The following is a 24,062-nucleotide window of genomic DNA, read 5'->3' on the forward strand; positions in this document are numbered from 1 at the left end:
TCAAACAGTGTCGATTTTTATTCCTCACATTGTTGCATTGATAAAGAAAAGGATAAAATTAATCTGAGATTAGTCTTCTCACAAGTTTCAGTGTACTTTTTCTGCTTGATAGATTCAAGTGTTTTCTGTAGTCAGCGCGTTAATTTATTCATTCACTCATTGATTTATTCTCTTTGCAGCTTTCATACCATGGCATGATCCAGGTCAGCTTATAACAGCAGGGCACAGCAGAGCTTGAAATCCAGCACACGATCACTCAAACACACACGGCTGGAGTTCAAAGGACTCAGCATTTCTGCAGTTTTCACAGTTGATTTGTGTTTTTAAATGGGTATTAGACTCAGTCTGGAATTCTACACAAATGGGGGAAAAGACAGGGATTCTGAGTTGTAATGGCAGCAGAGCTCAGGAAACCGAATAAATGAAAATTTGATTCAAAAGATTTTCTGTCAGAGTGGGATCGAGAAGTGCCCCCACACACTCTCTGTGTCTTAGGATATAAAATAATTGAGTTTGAGAAAGCAGAATACATTATTATTTAGCTAAAAGGACACTATCATCACTTCTTGGCTTTTTGCCTAAACGCACAGTGTGGGTAAAACTACAGATGGGCTCCAGAGTCCCGGTCCAGAGAGGAACCAAAGCGGTTTCAACCTTCCTTCACCTCCAAATACTAAGTGTCTGCATCACTAATAAGGTGGAGTCCCTGACCGTGGCAAAGCGCAGCCATCTGTCCGTCTCACGGTCTGAGCAGAAGTTCATTCCAGTATCTTGTGGTAGGGGAAGAGGGGCAGGCCTGCGGTAAAAGCAGGGATGTCCATAATGGCTAATGTGCCCGCCAACTTGGGCGAGGCAGGAAGGAAGGTGATCTTAGACACCTCGCCGTAGGTAGAGCCACTTACATCATCATCTTTGCCCTTCTTTCCTTCTTGTTTCTTACCACCAGCCTCCTCATCGTTCTCTTCAGCACCAAATCCTACAACCTTTAGGAGACAGGGACACATTTAATGTCTTGTGACATCCACAGTAAAATAAAGAAACACCCATCTCTCTGTATCAGACATGCACTTTAGTATATAAGGTAATCAAATGTTTTGCTTACATGCACGCTAAGCTTGCGGCTATTTTCTCCTCGATGTTCTTTGAACCAGGAGACCAGCTCCACCCTGGTCATCTCCTTCAGAGCGTCGATCTAAACACAGAAACACCGATGGTAAAAACACTGGATGACAAATGCCTTTCACTTAAAGTTCAAAACGCACTCATCACACAACATTAAGCCTCTTTTTACCTTTTGACATAACCTGGCCTGCTATGTTTCTTTTATACAAACATTACAGGAGACATAATGAGGAAGAATACCCTTCAAAAAAAGTAACAAACTAGTAATAAGTAGTGTTGTCCTCACCTCTCTGTTTAGCCTATCAAAGACAAACTGCTGTGTAACCACCTCGGCCCAGTTCCTGTCTACCTCCTCCCCGAGGTGTGTGTCCTCACACTCCTTTAGCTTCACTAAAGCGGTCACCTGTACAAAACATGCCAAACACACACGAAATGCACAAAGTTTTAACTTAATTTTTTGACTTCCACGATTATTTGAACATTTTAATTGCAAGTACAAGCAGGTCTTACATTTGAAGAAATGTGCTATTAAACCATCAAGGTAACTTGGAAATAAAAGTTTGTCATTTCTAATACTTTGGAGAAAGATTTTCTCTAACTTTCTGCTTCTACATGATAAAAGGAGCAATACACTCACAACAAACACACACACAGTTACAAACCTGCGTCTTAAAGGCCTCCTCAGTCAGCGCATCGAGCAAGTCCCCAAATGAAACCAGAAACTCTTCAATCTTCGACTCCACCAGCTCGGTACTGTGAGAAAGAGTTCACGAGAGGTAAGCGATATATATAATACACTATAGGGTGCATTTGATTCCTTTAGTCATTCATCAGATCCACTGCTGCTCTCTTCCAGGACCAGGTAGATGAATTGTAGCTTGGGTTTGGGTGAACAGTAAGATAAATTATACCTTGGTTTAGGAAATGCGGTTTAGATAAATCTTATCTTGCCGTTGGGCAAATGAAAGGTTACGATTGTGTTGCAGACTCACTTGAACTTTGTGGCTTGTGTTTCCACGGTGACAGAGAAACCCAGAACACCTGAGGTGTTTCTGCAGGTCGGGTAGACGTGGTACCTGCAGAGGGAGGCATCAAAGAAGACGGAAACAAAGAGATATGTTGAGAAACACAAAAACGGACCAGAGACGGATCAAAATAACAAACCAGGAAACTCAATTTAGATATTTTCCAAAAGCAAATGTTCCCCCTGACTTCCTCTAGCAGGTAGTCGACATTTAAACATTAGGAGAAACCATCTGAAATGCGCAAAATGTAAATAGCATTGTCCCAATGTAAGTGGAGCAGTGAAGTATGGCCTTAAACAAAATGAGCACACGTGTGTTCTCCTGAAAAGTTTCATAATAATAATAATAATAGTAATAATAACCAATAATCTCACTAATAAATAAACATAATTAAAAAGGCAAAGACATTCAGTCACAAAAGACCAAACATTTCACTTTAGCACTTTAAAAATTAAGAAAGGGCTAAATTAAATGTTTATAAAAGTTGTCATACAGTCAAACAACTTTGATCTGGCATGAGGCATCATAATTACTATTGCTGTATAAGTTTTGTAAGCTTGGCTTGAATAAAATATGCAAAATTAATAATTCATCTAAGCATAACGCGTTTCACAAAAGACGTAAAAAGACAGATTTGAAAAATAGAAGTTATATATTCTTTTAAAAAGACAAATAAAAGCTATTTTATACATTAAGAAAAAAGTAACAGGTTAAAACGTTTGACTTTTGTTGTTGAGGTAACGTGTAGTAAGACATTCTAAGGATTCCTTAAAAGTGATAAATGTATCAATATATAATGACATTTCTTAAAAAGAGGCAAAGCTTTACTTAAAACATAACCACCCTCACCCAAGAGTCTCTTTGGTCCTGAGGAAGTCAAAGCAGGGTTCTTCCATGTGCATCTGAGAAGGGATCAACAACTTAGTGTAAAGTGTGGAGGAAAGACATGATGATTAAACAAATGGATGTAGAAGAATAAACTCACCACCAGCAGCTCCATCAGTGTGTGTTCTCTCAGGTGCTTGAGGCCAGACTACATAAAAAGAAGAAATTAATTAGAACAGTGTGAATAAAACAAATGAGTGTTGAGGAATGAGAAAGATAGGGCAGATGTTTTTGTACCTGGTAGTAAACGGTGACCTCAGAGTTGGCGTCTCCCTTATTGAGGGATTTGACCTTACAGATGTGCTGCTTCATCGGGAGCTCCACCACTCTGAACATCACCGGCACCTCTGCTGGCAGCTTGGAGAACTGCAGCTTACTGACAGGGAAAATACAAAAGGAGAACAAAGGGGAGCGAGGGATGACGAAGGAGAGGGGAAAGAGAGGACGGGAGGTGAGGAGGAGAGTAAGAAAGAAAGGAGGACAGATGTTTGAAAGAAGGGAATGAGGACAAAGCATAAGTTCAGAGGGGATTCATGGAGTGAACAACCGCAGCTAATGAAAATTACTGTGTATGGCGGCACACAAATCCATGTGATTGTATAGTATTGGTGTTTTCATTAGGGAGTGCTTTCAGTGTAATAGCCAGCTTACTCTGTGACATACTGCAGGAACTGCTCCGACTCCTGTGGAGAAAATACAATAAAGGATAATGAACAGGTGAGAGATAAGAGCGTGAGGACAGGGAATCAGCAAAACATGAGAACAATGTCGTGCACACTCGGAAACAAGTGCTGCACGTACAGAGATGGACATTAACCAATTTGTTAGCTAATCAGCTCATTGTTAAATCAATCTACTTGTGTGTGCCATCCACTCACAGTGCTGTCAAAGTTGCCCTGCACCAGTCCCTCTGCGTACAGCTCGGATTTTAAGCTGCGGCTGAAGTCCATCAGCTCCTCGATTGTGAGACCGGCCGTCAGAGCCTGGTACTTCTCCACCATGGACCAGCGAGAGTTTTCTAGGATCAGCAAACGCACATCTCTGAGGAAAACGAGAGGGGGGGGGGGGGAGTGAGGGGAAAAGAGGACACGAGCAGGATGTTTTTTTACCATTTGGGGCCGACACACCATTCACCACTAGAAGGCATCACAGACTTGAAATTGAGTCACAAGGTAAACTTGAAATGTCAGTAGACAGAAGGTAAACAACTCACTTGCCGAGTTTCTCCGGTTTAATGAGGATGTTGAAGTAGGTCTTCTTGAGCTGCTCCATGAACATGCTGAAGACATCAGGGGCGGCGGAGAAATCAGCCAGGTGGTCAATGATCAGGTGGAACAGCAGCTGAAGACAGAAAAAAAATGAAGAATCCCATCTTTACCACAGTGCACGACCACAAGACAAACACCTCTGTGTGCAAGCTGACTATCTGTTGATGAAATGTGGATCTTGAGTGAAGGAGCAAGAGTAGCTTGGAATAAATCCTTGTATAAGCATTGGGACGTTTTTAAAAATACATTTATTCGGTTTATCGGCCAAGATTTAAAAGAAAGATGAATTGAAAGATTGATACCCGATTTAGGTTTCAGAAAGCTATCAATCTTCTAATTCAACTTAAAGCAAGAAAGCATAACCCCATAAACACCCATAGAGCCAATAATACCACCAACTCATGTGTGACAAATATCCAGAGGTAGAATATCCTCCGCCCAAAAAGCACAGTTTTATTCATCAAAAGGCAAATGATGACTGTCTTAGTCTGTTATGACGATCTAAAAGCCACTTTTAGAGACATTTGAATCATTCTTTATACATTTTTTTGCATAAAATAGCTACTTTACCCATCTAAAATAAATTGTAAACATGCAGCATGCATGGAAGACACAGGAAGAAAAGTCTGTCATACTGAGCATATGGCAAAATGAGCATGTATCTTATACGTATAGACTCATCTGGTACACAAAGAGGATATATAATACTATCAAATTGTATATCTTTTGCACATTTTACAACTTAAAAATACAGTACACTGCCAGAAAGACAGTTTCAGTGTCTGGTTTTGTTCATATGATTGTATTTAAATGTGCGTGTGCGTGTTCTCCAGTAGCATTCACTCACAGGTAGTTTGTGGTTAAATCCTTTAACCTTGATGACCAGGCCGTGTTCACCAGCAGTCAGTTTATACTCCAGCTGCGCCACTTCAGCCTCATAAGCCGGCTCTGCAAGTTTGTGACCGAGGATGTTGACCAGCAGGTCAAACAACACCACACTGGAGGGAGGGAGTACAGGGGTGAGGATGGAGAGAGAAGAGACGAGGCACAATTTGGGTAATTAGGAAAGGAAAAAAGGTGATTACAAGGAAATTAAAGCAAGGGAGTGAAAGGTATAGTAGGTGAGAAGGATGAAATGCAGGAGATAGACAAATAGTGAGTAGGAAAGACGAAGGAAGGAAAGGGGAAGGATATAAGAGTGTAGAAGAAATGCAATAAAGGAAAGAAGGCAAGAGAGAAATGAAAAGAGCCACGCAAAGAAGAAGGGGATTTAAATAAGGAGCAGAGAAAGACAGAACAGATGATGGCAGAAAAGAAAGAGGTGTTAATTAGTGTTACAGCAAAAAACAAACACTACTTTCCCAAGGCCATATTTGAGTCTGAACTTACTTCTTGGCAGATTGCTGGATTACAGGAGAGATTAGGTGGAATCTGATGTACGCTGCAGCAGGAAAAGAAGAACAAACGAGTGTCAACCCCTCTCTAATGATATCAGAGTCTGTGTGGAAACATCTTGCATGCTGAATGACAATCACACACACACACGCACGCACACACACACACACACACACACACACACACACACACCTACCTTTAGGGATTTTGAATTTGTTGTCCTTCTTGTACCACAGGCAGCCCCTGTCGCTGTCGGCTATCCGGACAGGAAACTCAGTGTCTGGGCGGTCAGACGGCTTCAGGGTGAAGTCAGTGGCTGAGCAAATGCACATAAACAATGAAACATCATAATCCTGCTCGGTGAAGTCTCATAAATAATGTGCGAGTTCAACAATTCAACACGTCCAGTCTGGGATAAACATGCAGCTGGATGTCAAAACTGTAAAAAGATGTCCCCACATCAATAAATGATTCAGTAACCCTTGGGCTAATAAGTGAACACGCATAATTTCTCCACTCTTTAAATCAGAATTGGCAATGTGCAGTGGCCTTACAAAATGTAGAAACAGAGCACAATGCCAAAATGTAGCAGCTCTTACATTCCTGGCCAGGAAAAGGTGCCTTGTTTGAGCTGAAATGATGACCCCTAAAATATAAACTTGTCTCCACAGACTGGATTTAAATAACTTAAAGAACAGCGAGTTCACCAGGACAGAATTTATTCACCAAATATCCGTGTTCCTCCCAGTTTGGTGACTTAACTGCTTATCTTCAGATCCATAAAATGTACAAACAATTTGTCTTTGGCACTGACAAGTAAAACTGCACTCACCATAGACAGCACAACATACAATTCATACACCAGAAAAGGAAACGGCATCTTAAAGTGACTAATGGTTGTCATAATAAAAGTGCTGAGTGGTTTGCTCTTCCACTGGCTGGGGTCCATTATAATATCAGTTGTATTAGAAGGAAATAACTCACTATACAATAAAACTAGGTGATGGTGTTGGAGGTAGAATGTCCTAAGGATCCTTGAAGCCTGGAAAGGGGGCTTGAATTTGAGTCAAGGTGTGTGTTTGTATGTGTAACCCACAAACACACACCTTGACTCAGCAAAAGTACAAATTGCAGTATGAAGTCCTAAGTGATCATCCATTTTGACACAGCTTTGGGGCACAATAATAACTTCTCCCCCCCCCCACCCTCGTAGTACATAGAGTTGATTCACCCACCGATGAACTTGTTTTCAACAGGAAGTGTGAGGTCACTGCTGAGCTCCAGGTTTCCTGTCCAGCGATCCATCCACTCCTGCTGGACGTCTGTGTGTGTGAAGGGAGAGATAATAAAATAAAAAATATGATATCAAGTTCGGATTCATGTTTGGAGTTGAGTGACCTTACAATTTGATTCAGACTAAAAAGGGAAATGTTGTTTATTTATTTATTAAAGTGCTGTCCCAACACTATTGTCCGCCAGCTAAAAGACAGACATAAATGTCGGCATTTCTGCTGCCGGCTGGCCTGAATATCACCACACAAGGGGGAAAAGACAATGTATTCACTGAATGCCTACGCTGTGGGAAGGAGCTGTTACACCGACAGTACACAAACACACACACAACACACACACAGACAGAGAAACACACCCTCCACGCTGTATTGAGTGCCAAACCACTTCTCCCGGAGGGGACACTGGCCCTCATGTTCTGGGGACAGCAGCATCAGGTTGGCTTTCTCAGGGTTGAGGAGGGACAAAGCTGCACTGATCACCTGCACACACACACACACACACACACACACACACACACACACACACACACAACACACAGGTAAAGTAAACTTTTCAGGGAAAAGTCGAAAAAGAGTTGGTTTTTTATCCTTTGTTTTCAAATGACATGTTTATGACAAAACAATTTTAGCTGTCAATCACCATAAGAAGAAGCAAACACTTAGAAGAAAAGACTGCCTTCACAGAAAAATATGCAAATACACATTTGACAGTGACGTTTGATGCTAAATAATATTCCCTAATAAAAAAGACTGACAACTCTAGAAAAGATATTTTCCGGTTGATAAAGAGTTTTAGCTCTTTTTCCATTTGAGGGAAGCATTTCATAAAAACATCTACTCTAAAATAAAGAACATGTAAGAAAAGAAATTGTGAAAGGTTTCACTCGCTGAACTACTTACTGTCGGGTCATACTCAAACATCAACTGATCTCCCGTAAGGAAGTCTTCTTTAGGGAACACCTGCAAGTTCTCACAGATGTCCTCGACGTACTCTATAGGGTCAATCTGACAAAGAGGAAATCATTGTCACTGTTAAAGAAAAACCCTTCAATAAATAGCTGTTAGCCTACAAAGCCTCAAAAACTGCAGCACATGATGTTGGGATTTTTACCTGCTCCTGGTAGTGAAACTCGTTGGCTTCAATCTTCTGAATCTCCTCATATATTCTGAATGCATGAACAAACAGACTGAAATATTACCTTCACGCATCCCAGACAGAAGCTCAGACGTTGCAACATCAATACTGCTTAAAGCAACATTTCAAATAATAAAAGCTGTACATTATTTAACAGAGCAAACAAACCAAACACATAAAGCTGTTCAGGATAATGTGGTACTAACTACCTCCTACCCTCCAACGTACCAAAAAGCCAGAATATAGACATTTACTTTGACTACTGTGTATGTTTGTGTATGTGTATGTGTGTGTGTATGCCTTTGCTGTGGTCCAAGAGTCTGCAGCATTTTCAGATACTGGAACACCAAGTGAGTAACCTGTGACACAGAGGAATAAGATGTATTAAATATTTCAAATGAATCATTTTGTTGGTTAAATGACTGTTGAATTCATCTCCTCACCATGATAATGGAGGTTAAGTGAAACGCATTGTTACATTTTAAAAACCACAAAAATAACACAGATCGTTGCAAATCTTGTGGCGAGACTTTTTGATTACAGTCATTAGAAAAAGCTGGGACAATTACTCTGAACAGGGTGTCCACATAGGCATTCTAAATAGAGAGTAATGTGTCTATTTGCCCCCTTTTAGAGATTCAAACATGTAAATGAGAATGTCACCTCTGACTTTGTGAATAAAGAGTAATAATTATTAACTGTGAACAACAGTTGTCAGTCTGTTTGTCAGCGGAGAATAGAGAGGGAAGCATGTCAGAATAATTGCTATGGATGAGTGCATGTCACCGAGTAAAAACAACTGTAATCATAGAGACATGCGAGTGGTATCAATTTTGTCTTACAACTCCTGGCAATTAAGTGGATCGGGGCTATTTCTTTAAAGTGCTTTCGAAAAAAGGTGAACAGCATCCTCAAGGCTGAAGCGGTGTCTATGAACAGCAGTCATGAATGCAATTGTGTTTACTTCTTTTTTTTATTTATTAGACAACATCGCTCCTATTGGATGAGAGGTGACTGCCTGTTTAAAAAATGCATTGTCATAGCAACTGATCACACAGATGGCTCCCCTTAAATTACCTGAGGTATAAATGAAAAACAGAACAAACAGCTGGGTTCATGCGCACATGTCACGTATACCGAGACCAGTGTCTGCTGAATTCATGACGAAAGATTCTCTATGATGAATTGTTCGGATGATACACCGGGTTTTTTAAAAATATATATAATATGAGGGCTCTAACGTCACTTCTGGCGAAACTCTCCGGTGAAAATATTGCATTAGATTGAAGCGGAAATGAATAGTTTCTTCATGTCTTACAGCTGCTGAGACATATATTGCACCTCAAATAAATCCCGAGTTACGGTTACAGAAAAAGGGACAGTAACCTTTACCCGGTTTAGACAAAATAGATAGGAAGCCTATCTGATTACTAATAAAACACACAATAAGTAAAATAAAAAGGTAAGTACACTATGGTAAAAAACAACTAAGTAGCAGTTTGTATTTATATATTTTTTGTGTCCATATACAATTATAGAAGTAGCTCGTACTGTTAAAGCTTAAATTGCATGAGGGTATATTGCACAAAGTTCTATATTTACAGCAAGTGTTATTGCACAGTCTATACGTGTGGTGGACTACCAGGGGTCGTGGTGGGTATATGAGCTGAAGATGAAAACTATAAAGCTGCTTTTTTTTCTCAGGAGTCACCGGGTTTCCATGTCTCCAAAAGGTGAACAAATAATAAAAAAGAAGAGGAAAAAAAGTGATTTGTCTTTACCTCGTAGAAGTTTTGGAAACCTTCATCAGTGAGAGTGATGGAGATGGAGAAGATGGAGTAGGTGGTGTTTTGGTCAAAGCCGGTTTCACTGTTCCCTCCGAACAAAGCCATGGCCCAGCACCTACAGACAAACACACACAGCATTTAATTACAGATACACTTATTTACTGCCAGTAAATAAGTCACTGACTACCATAAACTGGGAAGAGAATGCCCATTAGGCGTTGAAATATGTGCAGGCTAGTAAGTAGAAAATATGAAACACTATGCTTCTAGATGGCAGACAATTTAACAAACACTTTTGTGGTCCCATTGAGGCACTCAGCTTGGCTTTACTAATCCCAGAATGAAGAACACGCACATCCTTCTTGATATGGCTTTGTGTTCTTTTAAAAAAAGGATGAGGAACAACGTGCAGGGATTTGAGATGTTTTAGAGAGCTGGGTTGTTCATCACATCATGTCCGCTTTATCGGCAGACAGACGTGTTGTAGTGGTGTGATGATGCACTTTAACAGCTGCACTGGCATTACCAAACAGGCAGTTGATTGCCATGGATCAACCCTGAAAGTTTCACACTGCACTGAAATGAACCTAAACCAGTGGTGTAGACTAGTACGCATTTAAATACTAAGAATTATTTGCACTAAAGACCTACGTGCACTACTGTCAAATTGTGTTGATTGTGTCTGATATATATATATATATATATATATATATTATTCTAGCCTTATCTCATCTTTTTATGTTATATGTTCATGTTTATATCCACACTGTGGGACTGCAAGAAACGGTATTTCAATTATCTGTATGTATAACACATGTGGACATTTTGACAATAAAGTGGACTTTGACTTTGATACTATACATTCATCCCATCCTGCAGAGTCACTGGTATTGGCCTTAATGAAATACGAAGAAAATCATATATAAAAACCTTTTCAGCAAATATCTCTATATCTTTATGTGACAGTGTTCATTGATTCTTTCACCTAATTTAACAATGAGAATGCTTTTAATAATCATCAGCAATGTTGATATAACGACTAAGAGGGTAAAGCAATAAAAAAGCTAGAGGTAATTCTCCCCCAAAGCCAGGAAAAGACTTTAAGACATTGAAAAATCTAAAATCTGACCCTATGTTTATTCTGACATCAGGAATATAATACTGTAGCGGCCAAAATCATATCAAAATAAACAGATAATGAACTTAAAGTAAAACGGCTGCTGAGGCACCAGTTAGCGAATTGTACGCAGAGGAAGGATGCAAGTCCAGACAAGAATCTCCATTTTGTCCATTTATCAGTAATTGTCATGTGTGATTCCATAACAATTAGGGGCCGGAGTATAGGAGCCAAAATGATGGATTCATTACTTTATTATTTATTTGCATATTTGTGTGTAAAATATTGGTTATGGAATGGACCATGTAGTTAATTGATGTTAATTAATTGTGATTCCGCACAAGCAGCTAAACGAAACAGCTGATCAGGCACTGTGATTGTCTCAGCCGGCACAAAAGGTTCCTGCTGACGATATTCTGAGTTCACATTTTGGTTGTGAAGCAAACCGCTTTTATGACCGCTGCGCTGCAGAGATATACTGAGCCTAAGTTTGTATGTTTATTTAACGTTCTGTCTTCATCCCTTTCTGGTAAGACACTTTAATTTATGTTTAAAGAACAGCAATGAAGAAACAGAAATGCGATGGATTCTAACAAAATAAAGGTACCGATAAAAACAATCAATGATCTCTCTGCGTAATATGTGAGCGCGTCGACCAGCTAAATCCAAAGAACCCAAAGGGGCAAAAATATAATTCTTCCTTTAATACTTTTTACATTCACTTAAAACATTTTTAAGGAGACTCATTTATTTTCTTACCATGGTATACATCTTTTCCTCGCTTGATTGTTAATATATGTTTTTAACACCGTGTGCTTTCCTTTATCTAATATATAAGTCTTAACTTATAGACTTACAATATTTTTTGCCTTTTTAAATGTGCTGTAATGCAGTGCATTTCCTAACTGCAAGACAAATAAAGGATTTGGGTTTGTTAAATTATCACACAGACTACTACTTTAATGCATCTGATCAGTAGTGCACCAAACAGTGTGTGTAATGTTCACATAAAGACAGACCATTCCCCAAAATGTTACAGCAGGGTACAACAATGGCCCAATTTTAGTCCAGCCTCTCTGCCCTCGACGTTATGATTACCTGAACTCAATAAAAACCGCCTCTCTACTGCCTCCGCAGTTTGGCGCGCCTGGGAATTCACAGCGAGTGCACTCAAGTTTCACTGTTGTCATTTATCAACAATTGCAAAGAGCGCACACAGTAAATAGGAATATTCTATCAAACTCTCCAAGTGGTGCTGATGGTAAAGGCTGGGTGAGATCGTGGTGTTGTGGGACTACAGAGGGGTTTGTGGCATCACTTTCCCACTTAGCAGCAAGAGGCTGAAATGCTCTCATACATCCACATTCAGAGAGGAGGATGTATGAATCGCATTGTGGAGTGGGCTGGCAGAGTGTATATTTTGAAGATTGGGCTCGAGCACTCAGAGCTCAGAAAAGCCAGTGTCATGTATACCAAGCAAATTGAAGACCTTTTAATTGGGTTTTTGGAGTGCCCTCAAATCAGCAAAACAAACAGACAGAGGCAATAACACTCACTTCTTCCTGAGCACTGAGAGGATGCTTCCTGTGCCTTCATGGCCAATCAGCCAAGAGATGTAGTGGAGAGGCTTCACTCTGAAAAGGGGGGGGGGGGGGGGGGGGGGGAGAGGATACATGAAAAGGAGATACAAAAAACATTGATACACTCCTTCTACAAACACAGCAGAGCATGGTATCCTTTGGCTAGTCTAATTCTGTTTGTATGAAGAGGCTGCACTCTGGAGAAAGAAGACAGTGGCATTGAACGGAAAAACAAACAAACACTTTTGAGGCAATGAATTAAAAGTAAGGGGAAGGCATAGGTCCGCTGTGGGTTGTCTCATTATGTTGCATTGATGTGCCGTATATTATAAATGTACTGTATGTAGCTCACCTGTAATGTTTCTCCTGAGGGGGGAGCGCCCAGGTGATATTCAAAGCATGGACTTTCCTGACTGGGACGACTGCAAACACACAGACAAACAGTTAAAGAAACACCATGATAGAGATAACTCAACTTCTGCTTACTGTACATTACTGCTCGGTTTTGTTTCCTCAACCTTTTAAACTTGGGATCAACAAAAGAAAAATCTGCAGACTTTTAATTACTTTGCAAAACCATCTCAGATCGCTCCATTTGAAGCTTTTCTAGAGGGCAAGTTCCTTTTTTTTTCAAGCCATTGTCTTTATAAATTTTCCACATTGACACGCAGACAACAAAAGCTAACAGGACAACACGGCTATAGGTCAATTCTAAATGAATTCACAGATAAAAGGCAAAGGACAGAGACCAGTCTAAATAGGATTAGATCGAGAAAACAGGATTGTTCCGTACCTCTGTAGAGCTTGTTAAAGGCTGCTGTGTCAAAAGGATCCAGCAAATCAGAGAAGTCTGGCTTGGACAAACCACTGTAGACACAAAAGCAGAATTATAGGAAGCAGCAACAGACATTACATAATTAAACAATACCAATATTTCACTTAACATCCCTTAAACCTACCATAATGCTTCTCCTGATTTATTTTATGTTCTAACTTTGGTAATTACAACAACTCTTTTTTATAGATAAGAGCAAGAGATTATTGTAAAACTTTCCTTAAAAACGGTTTCCAATTATCACTTACCTTCAACATAAATAGCAGCTTGCTTCTGCACAAACTCCTAAATGTTAACTTGTTTTGAGCGTGATTAATTGAGTTAATTTAAAAGCATATATATAGCATAGATAAGAGAAACACTATCAACCCAAACAGGTAAAACGGTTCCAGAGCACCGTGATATGCATGTGAATTCTCTGAAAAAAAACGACAGGGACTCATAAAGCACACAGCAGTGGAATTCTCTGAGAAAAACTAAATTATTAAACTCCAGGGAGAAATTATGCCTTTCAGGTGTATGATGCTGGGGGGAAAAATGAGGTGAAAAAAGAGCTGGGAGAGAGACGGAGGAAGGCTTGACATTTCAATTTGAGCCAAGACTCAAAGGATATTCAGACTCAATCTACATCACACCAGCCGCTCATCACGGCGACTGAGAGCCTCTTCTCCTATACTCACTTATTCGTCACCTTGCTGAAGATCTCTCTCACCCACTTCTCCAGAGTGTCCAGCTTCTCTAAAGGACAGACCCAGTGAAGGAGCATTAATTAGGGTTCAAGTGGGTCTCGATAATTCTGGCTGAAATAGAGAGCTCAGTGCAAGGTAGTTTGGGTGTTTGAAAGCATTGACTTCATTTACCCCATACAAAAAAAAGGAATGGAAAGTAAAAAAATGGGCTTAAATTATTTTACAGCTTTGTGCACAAGTTCATTTATTTTTCACAAGTGTTGTTCCAATGGGAAAATAAAAAGATAATCACAAAAGAAAATGTATAAAAAGGTCAACGTAGTGATAAAAGGCCACCACTTCTAACTCAAATATATTTGTTAATATTTTTTGAAATACCTAATGAAGAAAGTAGCAAAATGTCATTAAAAGCCATTAAACTGCTATTTTGAGTAATATTGGTATAAAACAACTCAGTTAATTTGGAAGAAATAGCCATTTCCAGTCTTTTATTTAAATACATTTGGATCCCATTTATGGTCGGCATTTTCTTACGCAATAACAATTACAAAACATCATGTAATTCCAGATACTGTTATTCAATAAAGCTGTTTAATTGTAACTGGTACAGTTCCTCCATCCTGTGTGGGATTCAAATTTCACACCAAGGGATTGATAGGAAGATGCATGCATTTTTTTCTGATTGATAAAAGCCTCCCTGTTTACAGCGCACTGTAGGGCTATCGATACTAACAGTATCAGCAGCAGTATCAATACGTTGTTTGGATCTGTCTCATGCACGATTATGTTTTGAACAAATGATCTCTGCTCTTTGTGCAAACACTCTTTGCTCCAGGAAAAACACTCCCGCCCTGCGCACAGCATGAGTTCAGATCGTGATCGAAAGCTCACAGCATGATGGAAAAAGGCCAATTATTGACTTTATTCTTTAATAAAACAATGCGACGCAATGAGTCTTTTCAGCCTAGTTTGTTTGGCTGCGCTGTAAATGGATAGAGCGGCAGCTCTTGCATTGCTCAAGGAGTTTTTCAGCCTTCATAATTAGATACAAAGGCTGAAAGCTTAAAAAAATAATAACTTAAAGCTGCTAAAAATCACTATTTCTATATCAATAATGGAACAAATGACCGGGTTATATGAAACTAATGTCTCGTACAGAGAATAATGCAGTTCCCCTCAGCCGTAGAGAGTGTGTTAGCGTCTTCCAGCTCATTGTTTTTGCTTTATGGCTGGCAACTTCCCTGTTTGGCTTCAGCCTCACTGTTCTAATCAGGACTTTCAGCAGCCGTGGCTGGAAAAAAGAAAAACACGTCGTACAGTACCTGCCCGGCATCGAACGGCAGAAAGACAGAGTTAGCGCCCTGCTGGTGGATTTAATGGAGCAATTAGCAGCTAAAGAGGAAGATAGTTGCCTCAGGAGTAAGCGGCGACCAAAGTAGAGTCCGATTTGTCCACTTAATTTCCAAAAAAAAGCAGTGCTGGCTGTATCCACTTCTCAAAAGATAATAATACCAGTGGTTTACAGCTGCCTGAGAGTAACTAAAGTCAGTAAATGCTGTTTAAGGTTGCAGTTCCTTTCAAATGTTGATGATGTAGTTAAAGCTCATGTCAAGATTTGTCTCTTTATCTGTTTTCATTCTTCCTTTTTCTCGTCGAGTGAAAGGGTGGTGGTCTAATGATTATAACACCTTTGTATCATTTAACACTGGTTGATTTCTGAGGTGAAGACGGCTTTTAAATAGCACTGAATACCAATGGGAATACACAAGGCAAAAAAGTCAGCTGTGTTGTGAGGAGGAATGTTCTCAGCACAAATGTCAACACTAGTCATCGCTTTAGTTTACTGCAGTAGTTAATTGGCCATGTGATATTTTCTGTGTCTCATAGTCTCTGACTATGTTTCTGAGAAATATCGCAATTTGAGTTAATTCAGGAATGATTAACCACAGTCGGCTGAACATGGATGAATCCTTATTAGAGCTGCGAGTAATTATTGTTTTAATTGTCCATTAATCTACAGATTGCTTTTTCAATTAACTGGTTACTTGTATGGAATTATTAAAAAACAATTTCAATTCATGTCAGTCTTCTAATAAGGCTTCTTCTTGATGTGCTATAAATGTAATGGATTTTCCTGACCTTTTGACTGCACAGCCAGAGTCATGTAGTGGGCAGAGTAGTGTTTCTTCCAGAAGGCACGCAGCCGCTTATAGACATTGATCTTCTTCTTTTTTGGCTCCTGCTTCAGCGTCTCGGCATTCCCTGATGTTGTCACAAGTAAGCAATCAATTCAACTAAAAACACTGTATAAAAAAAATGGTTTACAAATGCAGGGATATCAGCAAGAAAAGGGAACTTGAACATGAACATACCCCAAGGAGGCCCTGTGTGTATTGTGTGTCCCAGTAGTTGTGTTTACCAACTCACCCCAGCAGAATTTGCCCATAGGGTGTCCAGGTTTGGCCAAACTGCCGAACAGCATCTCCTTCCTGTGGGAGTCTGATGGCTTAGCCAGCTGGTACTCTGAGGGAAGGAGAGGCAGAAAAACTTGAGACGACAGAGAAGCACGGTGATCGGTGGTGTGCATGAAGAGCTGCGAGAAGAGAACTCAGCAATGCAGATGATGAAAAGATTTACTTGAAATACAAAAGCTGAACATTTTGGACACCAGGACTCACCGCTGTCCACGGCCTCCACCTCCCTGTCGATGGCATCTCGGATCATCAGGGGGCAAATGAAGAACTGAGCCCATCTAAGAAAGGGAAAGCACAGAGAGGATATAATCAGAGGCCTCATGCAGGCCAGAGATAAAAGACACAGGTCAGACTGAGGCAATCAGATGCCGAGAGATAAAGACAACACCAGGATGCTGCGCGGCTGATTGAGCCTGTATTGTTTGACACATCAAGAGTCCGTGGTACACCATATCCTGTGATTCATCAGATTCTGAGACATGTTTTTAGCTGTTCTGCCACAGATAACACCTTTTTTAAACTGTAGTTTTTAGGTATTGGTAACGTTATAGTATCAATTTAGCACAGCAAAGTAGCAGCATTTTTAGGCTTGTAGTTTATTGGTCGTTCACCCTGCCAGCTAATCCTCCCATACAAGCTCATACATAATTGCCTTGCTGTAATTTTCTTGGGCTGTCAATCATGAAATCAACTGTTCAATAAAGGGCCCTATTACGCCTTTGGGGGGGGGTTATTTTTCCTGTAGTGTGTTATATAGGTTTGCGTGCCATGTCAATTGTCTGCAAAGGCTAAAATCCCAAAGTTCCTTCCAGAGGGAGTTTCTCTTCCACACTCTGAAACGCCTCCATTGGACTTGTTTGTTTACTTCCGTTACATCACTATGTAACACTCACGCTTCTATTGTTTAGCGCTTCAACAAATTGTACATGATAAGAATAAGGAACATCTCTAAGTGGTTGACGGATCACAACAGAGCTGGCCAGCTAACTAATCAGAGCAGACTGTGAGCTGTGGTTTCAGACAGAGGGTACAGGCAGTATGAGGAAAATACATTTTGAACATTAAAGCATGTAAACATGTGACAGTAGAAGCACAAAGTACACTTATGAAACCTGAAAATGAGCATAATAGGGATACTTTAAATCAGTTGGTCACATCCACCCAACAACAGAGAAGAGTTAAAAACAGGGTAGTGGGTTTTCTCTGTACAACAATACCAGGAAAGGTTTCATCATAAAGTTGGCAAAAACTATTTCAACATGTTGTTTGGAGTTTACTTTCTCCCCTGTTTTGAGTCTCCTGTGTTTTTTGGTTCATCTGAAAATCCTCGGACGGTTCTCCAGAAGTCCACTTCTTAAGATCAACTGCGCAGAAGATAATAAAAACTCTGATCCTTGCTCACCTGTCAAGAGCCTCTTTGAAGCTTTTCCTCTGGACGTCAAACTGGAAGATGGTCCTCTCGCAGTCGGTGGAGGCATTGTCGCTCCCACCATGCTTCTTCAGGAAGGCATCAAAGCCGTTCTCGGAGGGGTACTTCTCACTGCCCATGAACACCACTTGGACACAACGGAGAAAAAAAAAACAGTAGGGGGAGGGAAGATAACAGTTGTAAATAAAACATAAAGAAACCTAAAGGAAAAACCCTCAAAAAGCAACTCCTTGATGTGCCTCGCATTTGTGGTTTTCTTATTTATGTGGAAAGCTGGCCAACAAACAGGGTTGCATTATAAATCCCATGGAGAATTTGATTTCCCATTTGGTTATAGTTTTGAAGACAGTGCATTAAAGAATGGCCGATGCTTTATTAAATAAACCATTTAGGATCAATAGTCAACAAATACGTCAGAAGGGCAGACAGAAATAACAATTTCTTCAATGTCAGTAGACTGGAATGCAATCCAAAGGATATTTTGCATTTCAAGGAAAACCTCAAAGTTCCTAACCTAATTTATGTTGCGTGGTGAAGGGGTTTGCTGGGAAATGTCAGAAATTATTAACTGAAGTAGAAGCAGACAAATCAGGTTAAGGAAAAAGAGGGTACACTGAATAATTTAAAACAACAAAACAACTCCTGGAATGCATTAAGTATGGTTCCTTTCCCTGATGTTTCCCTTTTCCAAGATTTTGCTCTTGTCCATATCAGAAGCGGCTTAGAATATGAGTGTGACGTTGTACAGAGTGAGGCACATTTTTGATTTGGAGCAATTAGAAAATTAATAAATGACTTGAATTTCTTTTTTGGTTGATTACTTACTGTGTTCCAGAAAGTGAGCGAGGCCGGGGAGGTCATTTGGGTCACTGAAGCTTCCCACGCCAACACAGAGTGCTGCTGCGGACTGACACACACACACACACACACACACACACACACACACACACACACAGTCATGTTTGAGTCTGGTACTGAACCTAAGTCTGGTGATAATAAAGACTGATATAGCTTATTACTCTGCGCCATAGCCCTTTGTTGTTGATTAAAAACTGTCAAAAATACATGGATGAGCCAAACCGTCGCACTATGTAAGATGTTGACGAAGATCTTAACTGTTAGGGGATATTTGCTTAGGTGTTACCTCTGATCTAGTTCATAATTTTCTCCTTCCTCTATCTCTATTTCCATGTCATAGTTCTTTCAGCCTTGGGGTTGCTGTAATCTCCCTTAAGGAGGGGCAGCTTGGGCGCATTGTTGATGCCAGTTTTTGACCGAGCACAAGCTGACCTGAGATTACTTTTTAGGGACATCTAGAAGCCCTTCTTATCTGGAACGTAGGATCCCTGGAGCACATTCTTTTCCACGGACGACAGCTTTAGTTAGATTCAGGGTCCATATTTGTTTAGTCTCGCGAATGTAGAATGTTGATTATTCACTCTGAACTGGTTAAACACCTCAGACTGCAGTAGAGTTCTTCAGAATTGGTCGGGCAACCGCTCTGTCAACTCGTGGCTGCAGCAAATGTCTTGTCAATTCTCCGGCCGTTAACTTCCTGATAAACCTTCAGTGTTTGTCATCAAGTTCCAGCTCTCCTGTGTCCGTCACATTAATGATGCAATTATTTTGTGTATTGTGTCTGACCTGTATGTTGCGCTGTGTGCGGTCAGTGTTGCTTTGGTTGCTGGTGCAAAAGACACATTTCCATTTCATGTACATTTAATAGACAATAAAATAACCTTAATCTTTCTTAACCAAATCATAACCAGAGGCACTGTGGATTATTTTTAATCATTTCCTCATACACATTTGCTTTGCATGGCAGCTTCATTTTCGCAAGATCATACAAAAATGTATCTCATAAGGGTTTAAGTAAGGGGTTCGTGTCGGCGTGCTGTGAGGAGCTGGGCGTGAATTTGATGTGACGACACAGAGTCGACTGTTCCTATAAAACATCAATGCTGTCTCCTAAATAGGTTTGCGGAGATGCTGCAACAGCATCAGTTATATCATAACTAGTGAGTATCTATTCATTGAAAGGAGAGCAAAGAACAGCAGTAAAGTCTTTACTCGATGAACAAGATGTTTTCACTCTACATGGTGATGGACAGATGGTTCATTCGATCACTTGCCAAGTATTTTTTAAAAGTGCTTGACCTTTTTAAAACAGTTTCCAATGACGGCTTCTCAGATGGTTCTGTGTAGCGAACCATCTGGCGCACCAGGTTAACATATACCCTTCTGCTGCTGTGAATATTCACTCCAAAATGTGTGTCTAAAAATAGACACTAGAAAACGTACTAGTTAGCCACTTTTAGTAATATTGTTAAAAAAATAAACTGCCCAGGCTTTTCAAAGAATTATTGACCTTGTTTCATTATGAAACTTTTTTACTTGTGGCCGGTTTAAAGATTTACAGGAACGATTGGGAATACAGCTGAGGGATACAGACGGGGCAGGGAATTAGTATTGACATACAAACAAATGAATTATTTTGTTGTTTTTCATGTGATTGTTCAACAATGAGAGAAACATATCCTTTAAGTAGCTGAAGCCTTGTATGCATGGATGTTTTAGCCACAGATGTAGGTTGAAAGGATATCAATTCAACAGAACTGACAAAACAAGTGTTGTACATTAAACACTTCCTACCTGCTTCTCTGCATTTCTTTTCTTCTTCTTCCCCTCATCGTCATCCTCTTCTTCATCACTGCCCCCCTCCTCATCTTCTTCCTCAGACTCGTCCTCTGTTTCTTCTCCAAATTCATCATCGTCTTCTTCTTCTTCCTCTTCCTCTTCTCCATCTGAGTCATCGCCTTCAGATGCTGCTGGGCCGCTGTAGTCTGAGATGAGCAAAGCACGCAGGCCGTTGTCCAGCACAATATATCTGCAGGGAGCATGGTCAAAGCATACGGAGCAATAAAAACAAGTGTTTATTTCATGGAGTTTTACAGCATTTATTGTTTTTACTTATTCTGAAGAGTCTGTTATATCAAATGTCTCTTTGCAGACTGTATCTCATATCCTTTAGGACTATCCTCTTCTATGATTTTTCACAGTAAATTTCTCTGTGAATAGCCCACAGAGGCCTGAGGCTCTGGCGTGTGCTCATAGCATGAAATCATCCCATCAAACTACAATAATACCGAACGGATCCGGCTGGATAAGAGGCGCGACATCATTTTTAGATCTGGGTTAGTGGATCTGGATCATTTTCTTTTACATTCATGAAAATGAGAACATTTGATCCTGGCATGTGCGTCATTGCATGTTAATTATATTACTGACTGATGATATAGTACAGAATCGAGGAGATTAATCATTTAGCAGAGCTACATTACAATAATACTCAGGAGGATAGCCACAAGTAGTATGAAGCTGTATTTAGGTTGCTTTACCTGTACTGTTTGGGGTCACTGGGGGACTTGATGATCTCACTGTCACCAACATTGTCCTCTCCTCCTCCTCCTCCGCCTGAGTCCCCTGCAGCCTGGCACTCCACCCGGGACACCTGCTCTGCATCTTCTGCTGTGGCTCCACTTTGGACCGAGCCTGGGGTCTTTCTGGATTTCTTTGTCTGCGGCATCTTCAGCACAGATGATGAGAATTTGGCACTGCGGACTGACAGCAATGCGCGACCATAAACAACAGGACAGTTCGCTGTCACCGGTAATGTTCTCCTCAGCACGGAAATACACCGTGTCAGCCTGAACAGAGCTATGATGAAAGGTCTCCCCGACGGACGAGTATCATCAAATTTAAAACTCAGAAACGAATGGGACCGAAATAACACAGATTAACCAAGTCCCCCTCTGTGGAAGAGGCCTATAGTTTGGAACCTGTACTGTTCGCACACACACACACAGCAGCAGCCAGCGCCCACAATACAGCTATTCACACAGGCTGTCTGGTGGTTTCGCCCTATTCAGCTTATTGTCAGTTAAAATACCAGCAAACCGGACCACCCCAACTCAGATCTAACCCACTCATATGCACAGCAAGACTCGACACAGCAAAACAAAACCACTAAGAAGCACAGTAAACACTGCCACGAAGTATCCTATACATACAGAGAAAGATGAATGCTTGCTACGGGCTAACTAAACAACTTAGTGCAAACATACTCGTACAAATATTGTTAAACAGTCTATTAACGCTGTTAGTTTACAGTCTGTTTCAAGTCAAGCCGATCAGAAACTTTAGTAAGTACTTCATGAAGCGGGTGAGACAACAATGTATCCATACCTTCCTCTGTTGACAGCGTAAGGGCCTGTATATGTGAATACGAGTGTCTCCCCAACAAGGCACGCTCTGATTAGCTGACAGGATTCGGAGCGTCAGTATGCCTCCCTCTGATTGGTTCTAAGCTCAACGGGGCGGGGTTTCAGTGCTAACACGTGCGCGCAGGCCAGTCAGGAGCGGTTAGTTTGCAATGGCTGCAGAGGAACAGACAATGAGGCAAACAGCGGCAGCGACAAGTAGCCACCTGGATGTTACCAGCAGCTGCTTACCATCTGTTTATGATTATGACTGCTAGATTGAGAATGTTTAACCGACCACTTGTCATAGCCGGTAAATGTCATTTCCCCCCTCATTTCCTTAGCCAGTATAGCCGGTCAGAAGTGGATTGGATGTGAATGGTCTTGTCAGCTAGCCACATGGCAGCCACAGTGGGCCTACTCAATGGATTGTACCCCCCACCTCTCCGAGTGCACCTGTGCGAGGCAAACCGCTGGGATAGTTAGGGCCCGCTAGGTGGCATACATAGGCCACGAGGGATGTTGGGCAAATTTTACCTCTTATATTTTAAGGATTGTCTGACATGTAAATGCTTCAAAGTATTTTTTGAAATGGATAACAATCTGCTTTTGTTCCACAGAATTTGATATAGGAATTTAAAAAATGCCCTTACTCAAAGGGGTTTCCTGAGACATCAAAGTAAGACAGGTGTTGAAAACTGTTGGGAGGGGGACAGCAGAGAGAATGGTAGGTTCTTTAAACACAGACGACAATTGAGTTAAGGCAGAGAGAAGTGGATAAACCAAAGGTGAGTAAACAAAAACTAGCTAAGATTAGATAAATGATCATCTGAAAATGCCTCAAACCTTAAATCATAGTCAAATGGTTGAAATCTTATCATGAATAAGCCACATTGACATTTGTCCAGTGCCCTTCCTCAGCTCTGCAGCGTGTTGGCATTTCACCCCTATGCTGTGCCAATATGTCCTCCCCCTCACTCACCAACTCTCTCTGTCTGAAGCCAATCTGATTTTCCCCTGGGCTTCTGTCGGCAGAAAGAGGTGATAAACACTGCAGCCATGACAACCGGCTAGCCAGACACATGCCTGAGTTTCCGTATCCTAATGGCTTTAACTTGGCATCCACCCCTCCTTTAATTCATCAAGTCAAGCCTTCACCTGCTTTTAAGACTCTCGGGACGGATGAAGGCGGCATGCTTCCAGTACAGTTTGAGCTTTGAGCGCATTCTGTTATAAACTAACGGTAGATCTATCAACGTGCAAGATGAAACACTGTTATCACTAAAACCTCCACACTGCTTAAAATAGAGCTTGATTAGTCACTGAATAAATATTTCCTCAGTCTGATTAAAATTAACAGAAATGTTAGCATATTGATTCCCAGACTTGCTCTTGAAGAGTCAGACAGAAAATGAAAGTACTGGGCTGATTCTCACAAATATATCCTATTGATCACTAATGGAGCCCTTGTGAGAACACTTTGAACGATGTTTTCAGAGCAAAGTTCTTGCACCCGGTGTACTGTAGCAGCCCCGGTGTGAGTGCAGAGCCGTTTGCTCGGCTGAAATTGCCAGGCTGCGGTAAAAAGCAAAGATAAGCAGTCTATTAGAACTGGGTGAAAGTGCTTTTACATGCCTCACCACGTGAAAACTTTCAGAGCACAATGGCAGGCTTGTGTTAGTGATCGATTGGACAAGCCCCTGCAAACCATGAAGGGCCCCTTTAATGACAACACACATGGTATTTTCATGGTAATGTACATGGAATTGG

General features: G+C 40.8%; 1 protein-coding gene across 3 annotated transcripts; it reads right to left on the reverse strand.

Annotated features, from left to right (window-relative positions):
• On the reverse strand, nucleotides 1-23,159 carry nrd1a (nardilysin a (N-arginine dibasic convertase)). 3 transcript variants are annotated; one of them, XM_063909453.1, is made up of 32 exons: nucleotides 23,139-23,159; nucleotides 21,432-21,654; nucleotides 20,686-20,920; nucleotides 18,859-18,940; nucleotides 18,007-18,160; nucleotides 16,809-16,882; nucleotides 16,558-16,653; nucleotides 16,270-16,392; nucleotides 14,122-14,179; nucleotides 13,400-13,473; nucleotides 12,959-13,028; nucleotides 12,583-12,660; nucleotides 9,904-10,024; nucleotides 8,423-8,481; nucleotides 8,099-8,153; nucleotides 7,888-7,992; nucleotides 7,344-7,467; nucleotides 6,931-7,017; nucleotides 5,892-6,011; nucleotides 5,690-5,741; nucleotides 5,148-5,298; nucleotides 4,246-4,373; nucleotides 3,911-4,073; nucleotides 3,684-3,715; nucleotides 3,270-3,408; nucleotides 3,133-3,180; nucleotides 2,997-3,049; nucleotides 2,115-2,198; nucleotides 1,785-1,875; nucleotides 1,409-1,525; nucleotides 1,103-1,192; nucleotides 1-983 (listed from the first exon to the last, which is right to left on the reverse strand). In XM_063909453.1, exons 2-32 carry the CDS (start codon nucleotides 21,617-21,619, stop codon nucleotides 759-761), a joined length of 3,276 nt encoding a protein of 1,091 aa, XP_063765523.1. In that variant the 5' UTR covers nucleotides 21,620-21,654; nucleotides 23,139-23,159; the 3' UTR covers nucleotides 1-758. The 3 variants fall into 3 exon arrangements, with proteins under 3 accessions (XP_063765523.1, XP_063765522.1, XP_063765524.1); XM_063909452.1 differs by lacking the exon at nucleotides 23,139-23,159 and adding an exon at nucleotides 22,279-22,316; XM_063909454.1 differs by lacking the exon at nucleotides 23,139-23,159 and adding an exon at nucleotides 22,279-22,305 and having other exon boundaries at nucleotides 21,432-21,619.
• Nucleotides 23,160-24,062: the final 903 nt, after the last annotated feature.

The sequence above is a fragment of the Eleginops maclovinus genome, chromosome 19 (genome assembly GCF_036324505.1).
Source record: "Eleginops maclovinus isolate JMC-PN-2008 ecotype Puerto Natales chromosome 19, JC_Emac_rtc_rv5, whole genome shotgun sequence".
NCBI lineage: Eukaryota > Metazoa > Chordata > Actinopteri > Perciformes > Eleginopidae > Eleginops > Eleginops maclovinus.

Coding starts and splice junctions, on each gene's coding strand:
- nrd1a (XM_063909453.1), bottom strand. CDS start 21,619: ATGCCGCAGACAAAGAAATCCAGAAAGACCCCAGGCTCGGTCCAAAGT. Junction 7,018..7,343: donor CACTCAATACAGCGTGGAGG/GTGTGTTTCTCT, acceptor TCACACACACAG/ACGTCCAGCAGGAGTGGATG. Junction 5,299..5,689: donor ATCCAGCAATCTGCCAAGAA/GTAAGTTCAGAC, acceptor CCCTCCCTCCAG/TGTGGTGTTGTTTGACCTGC.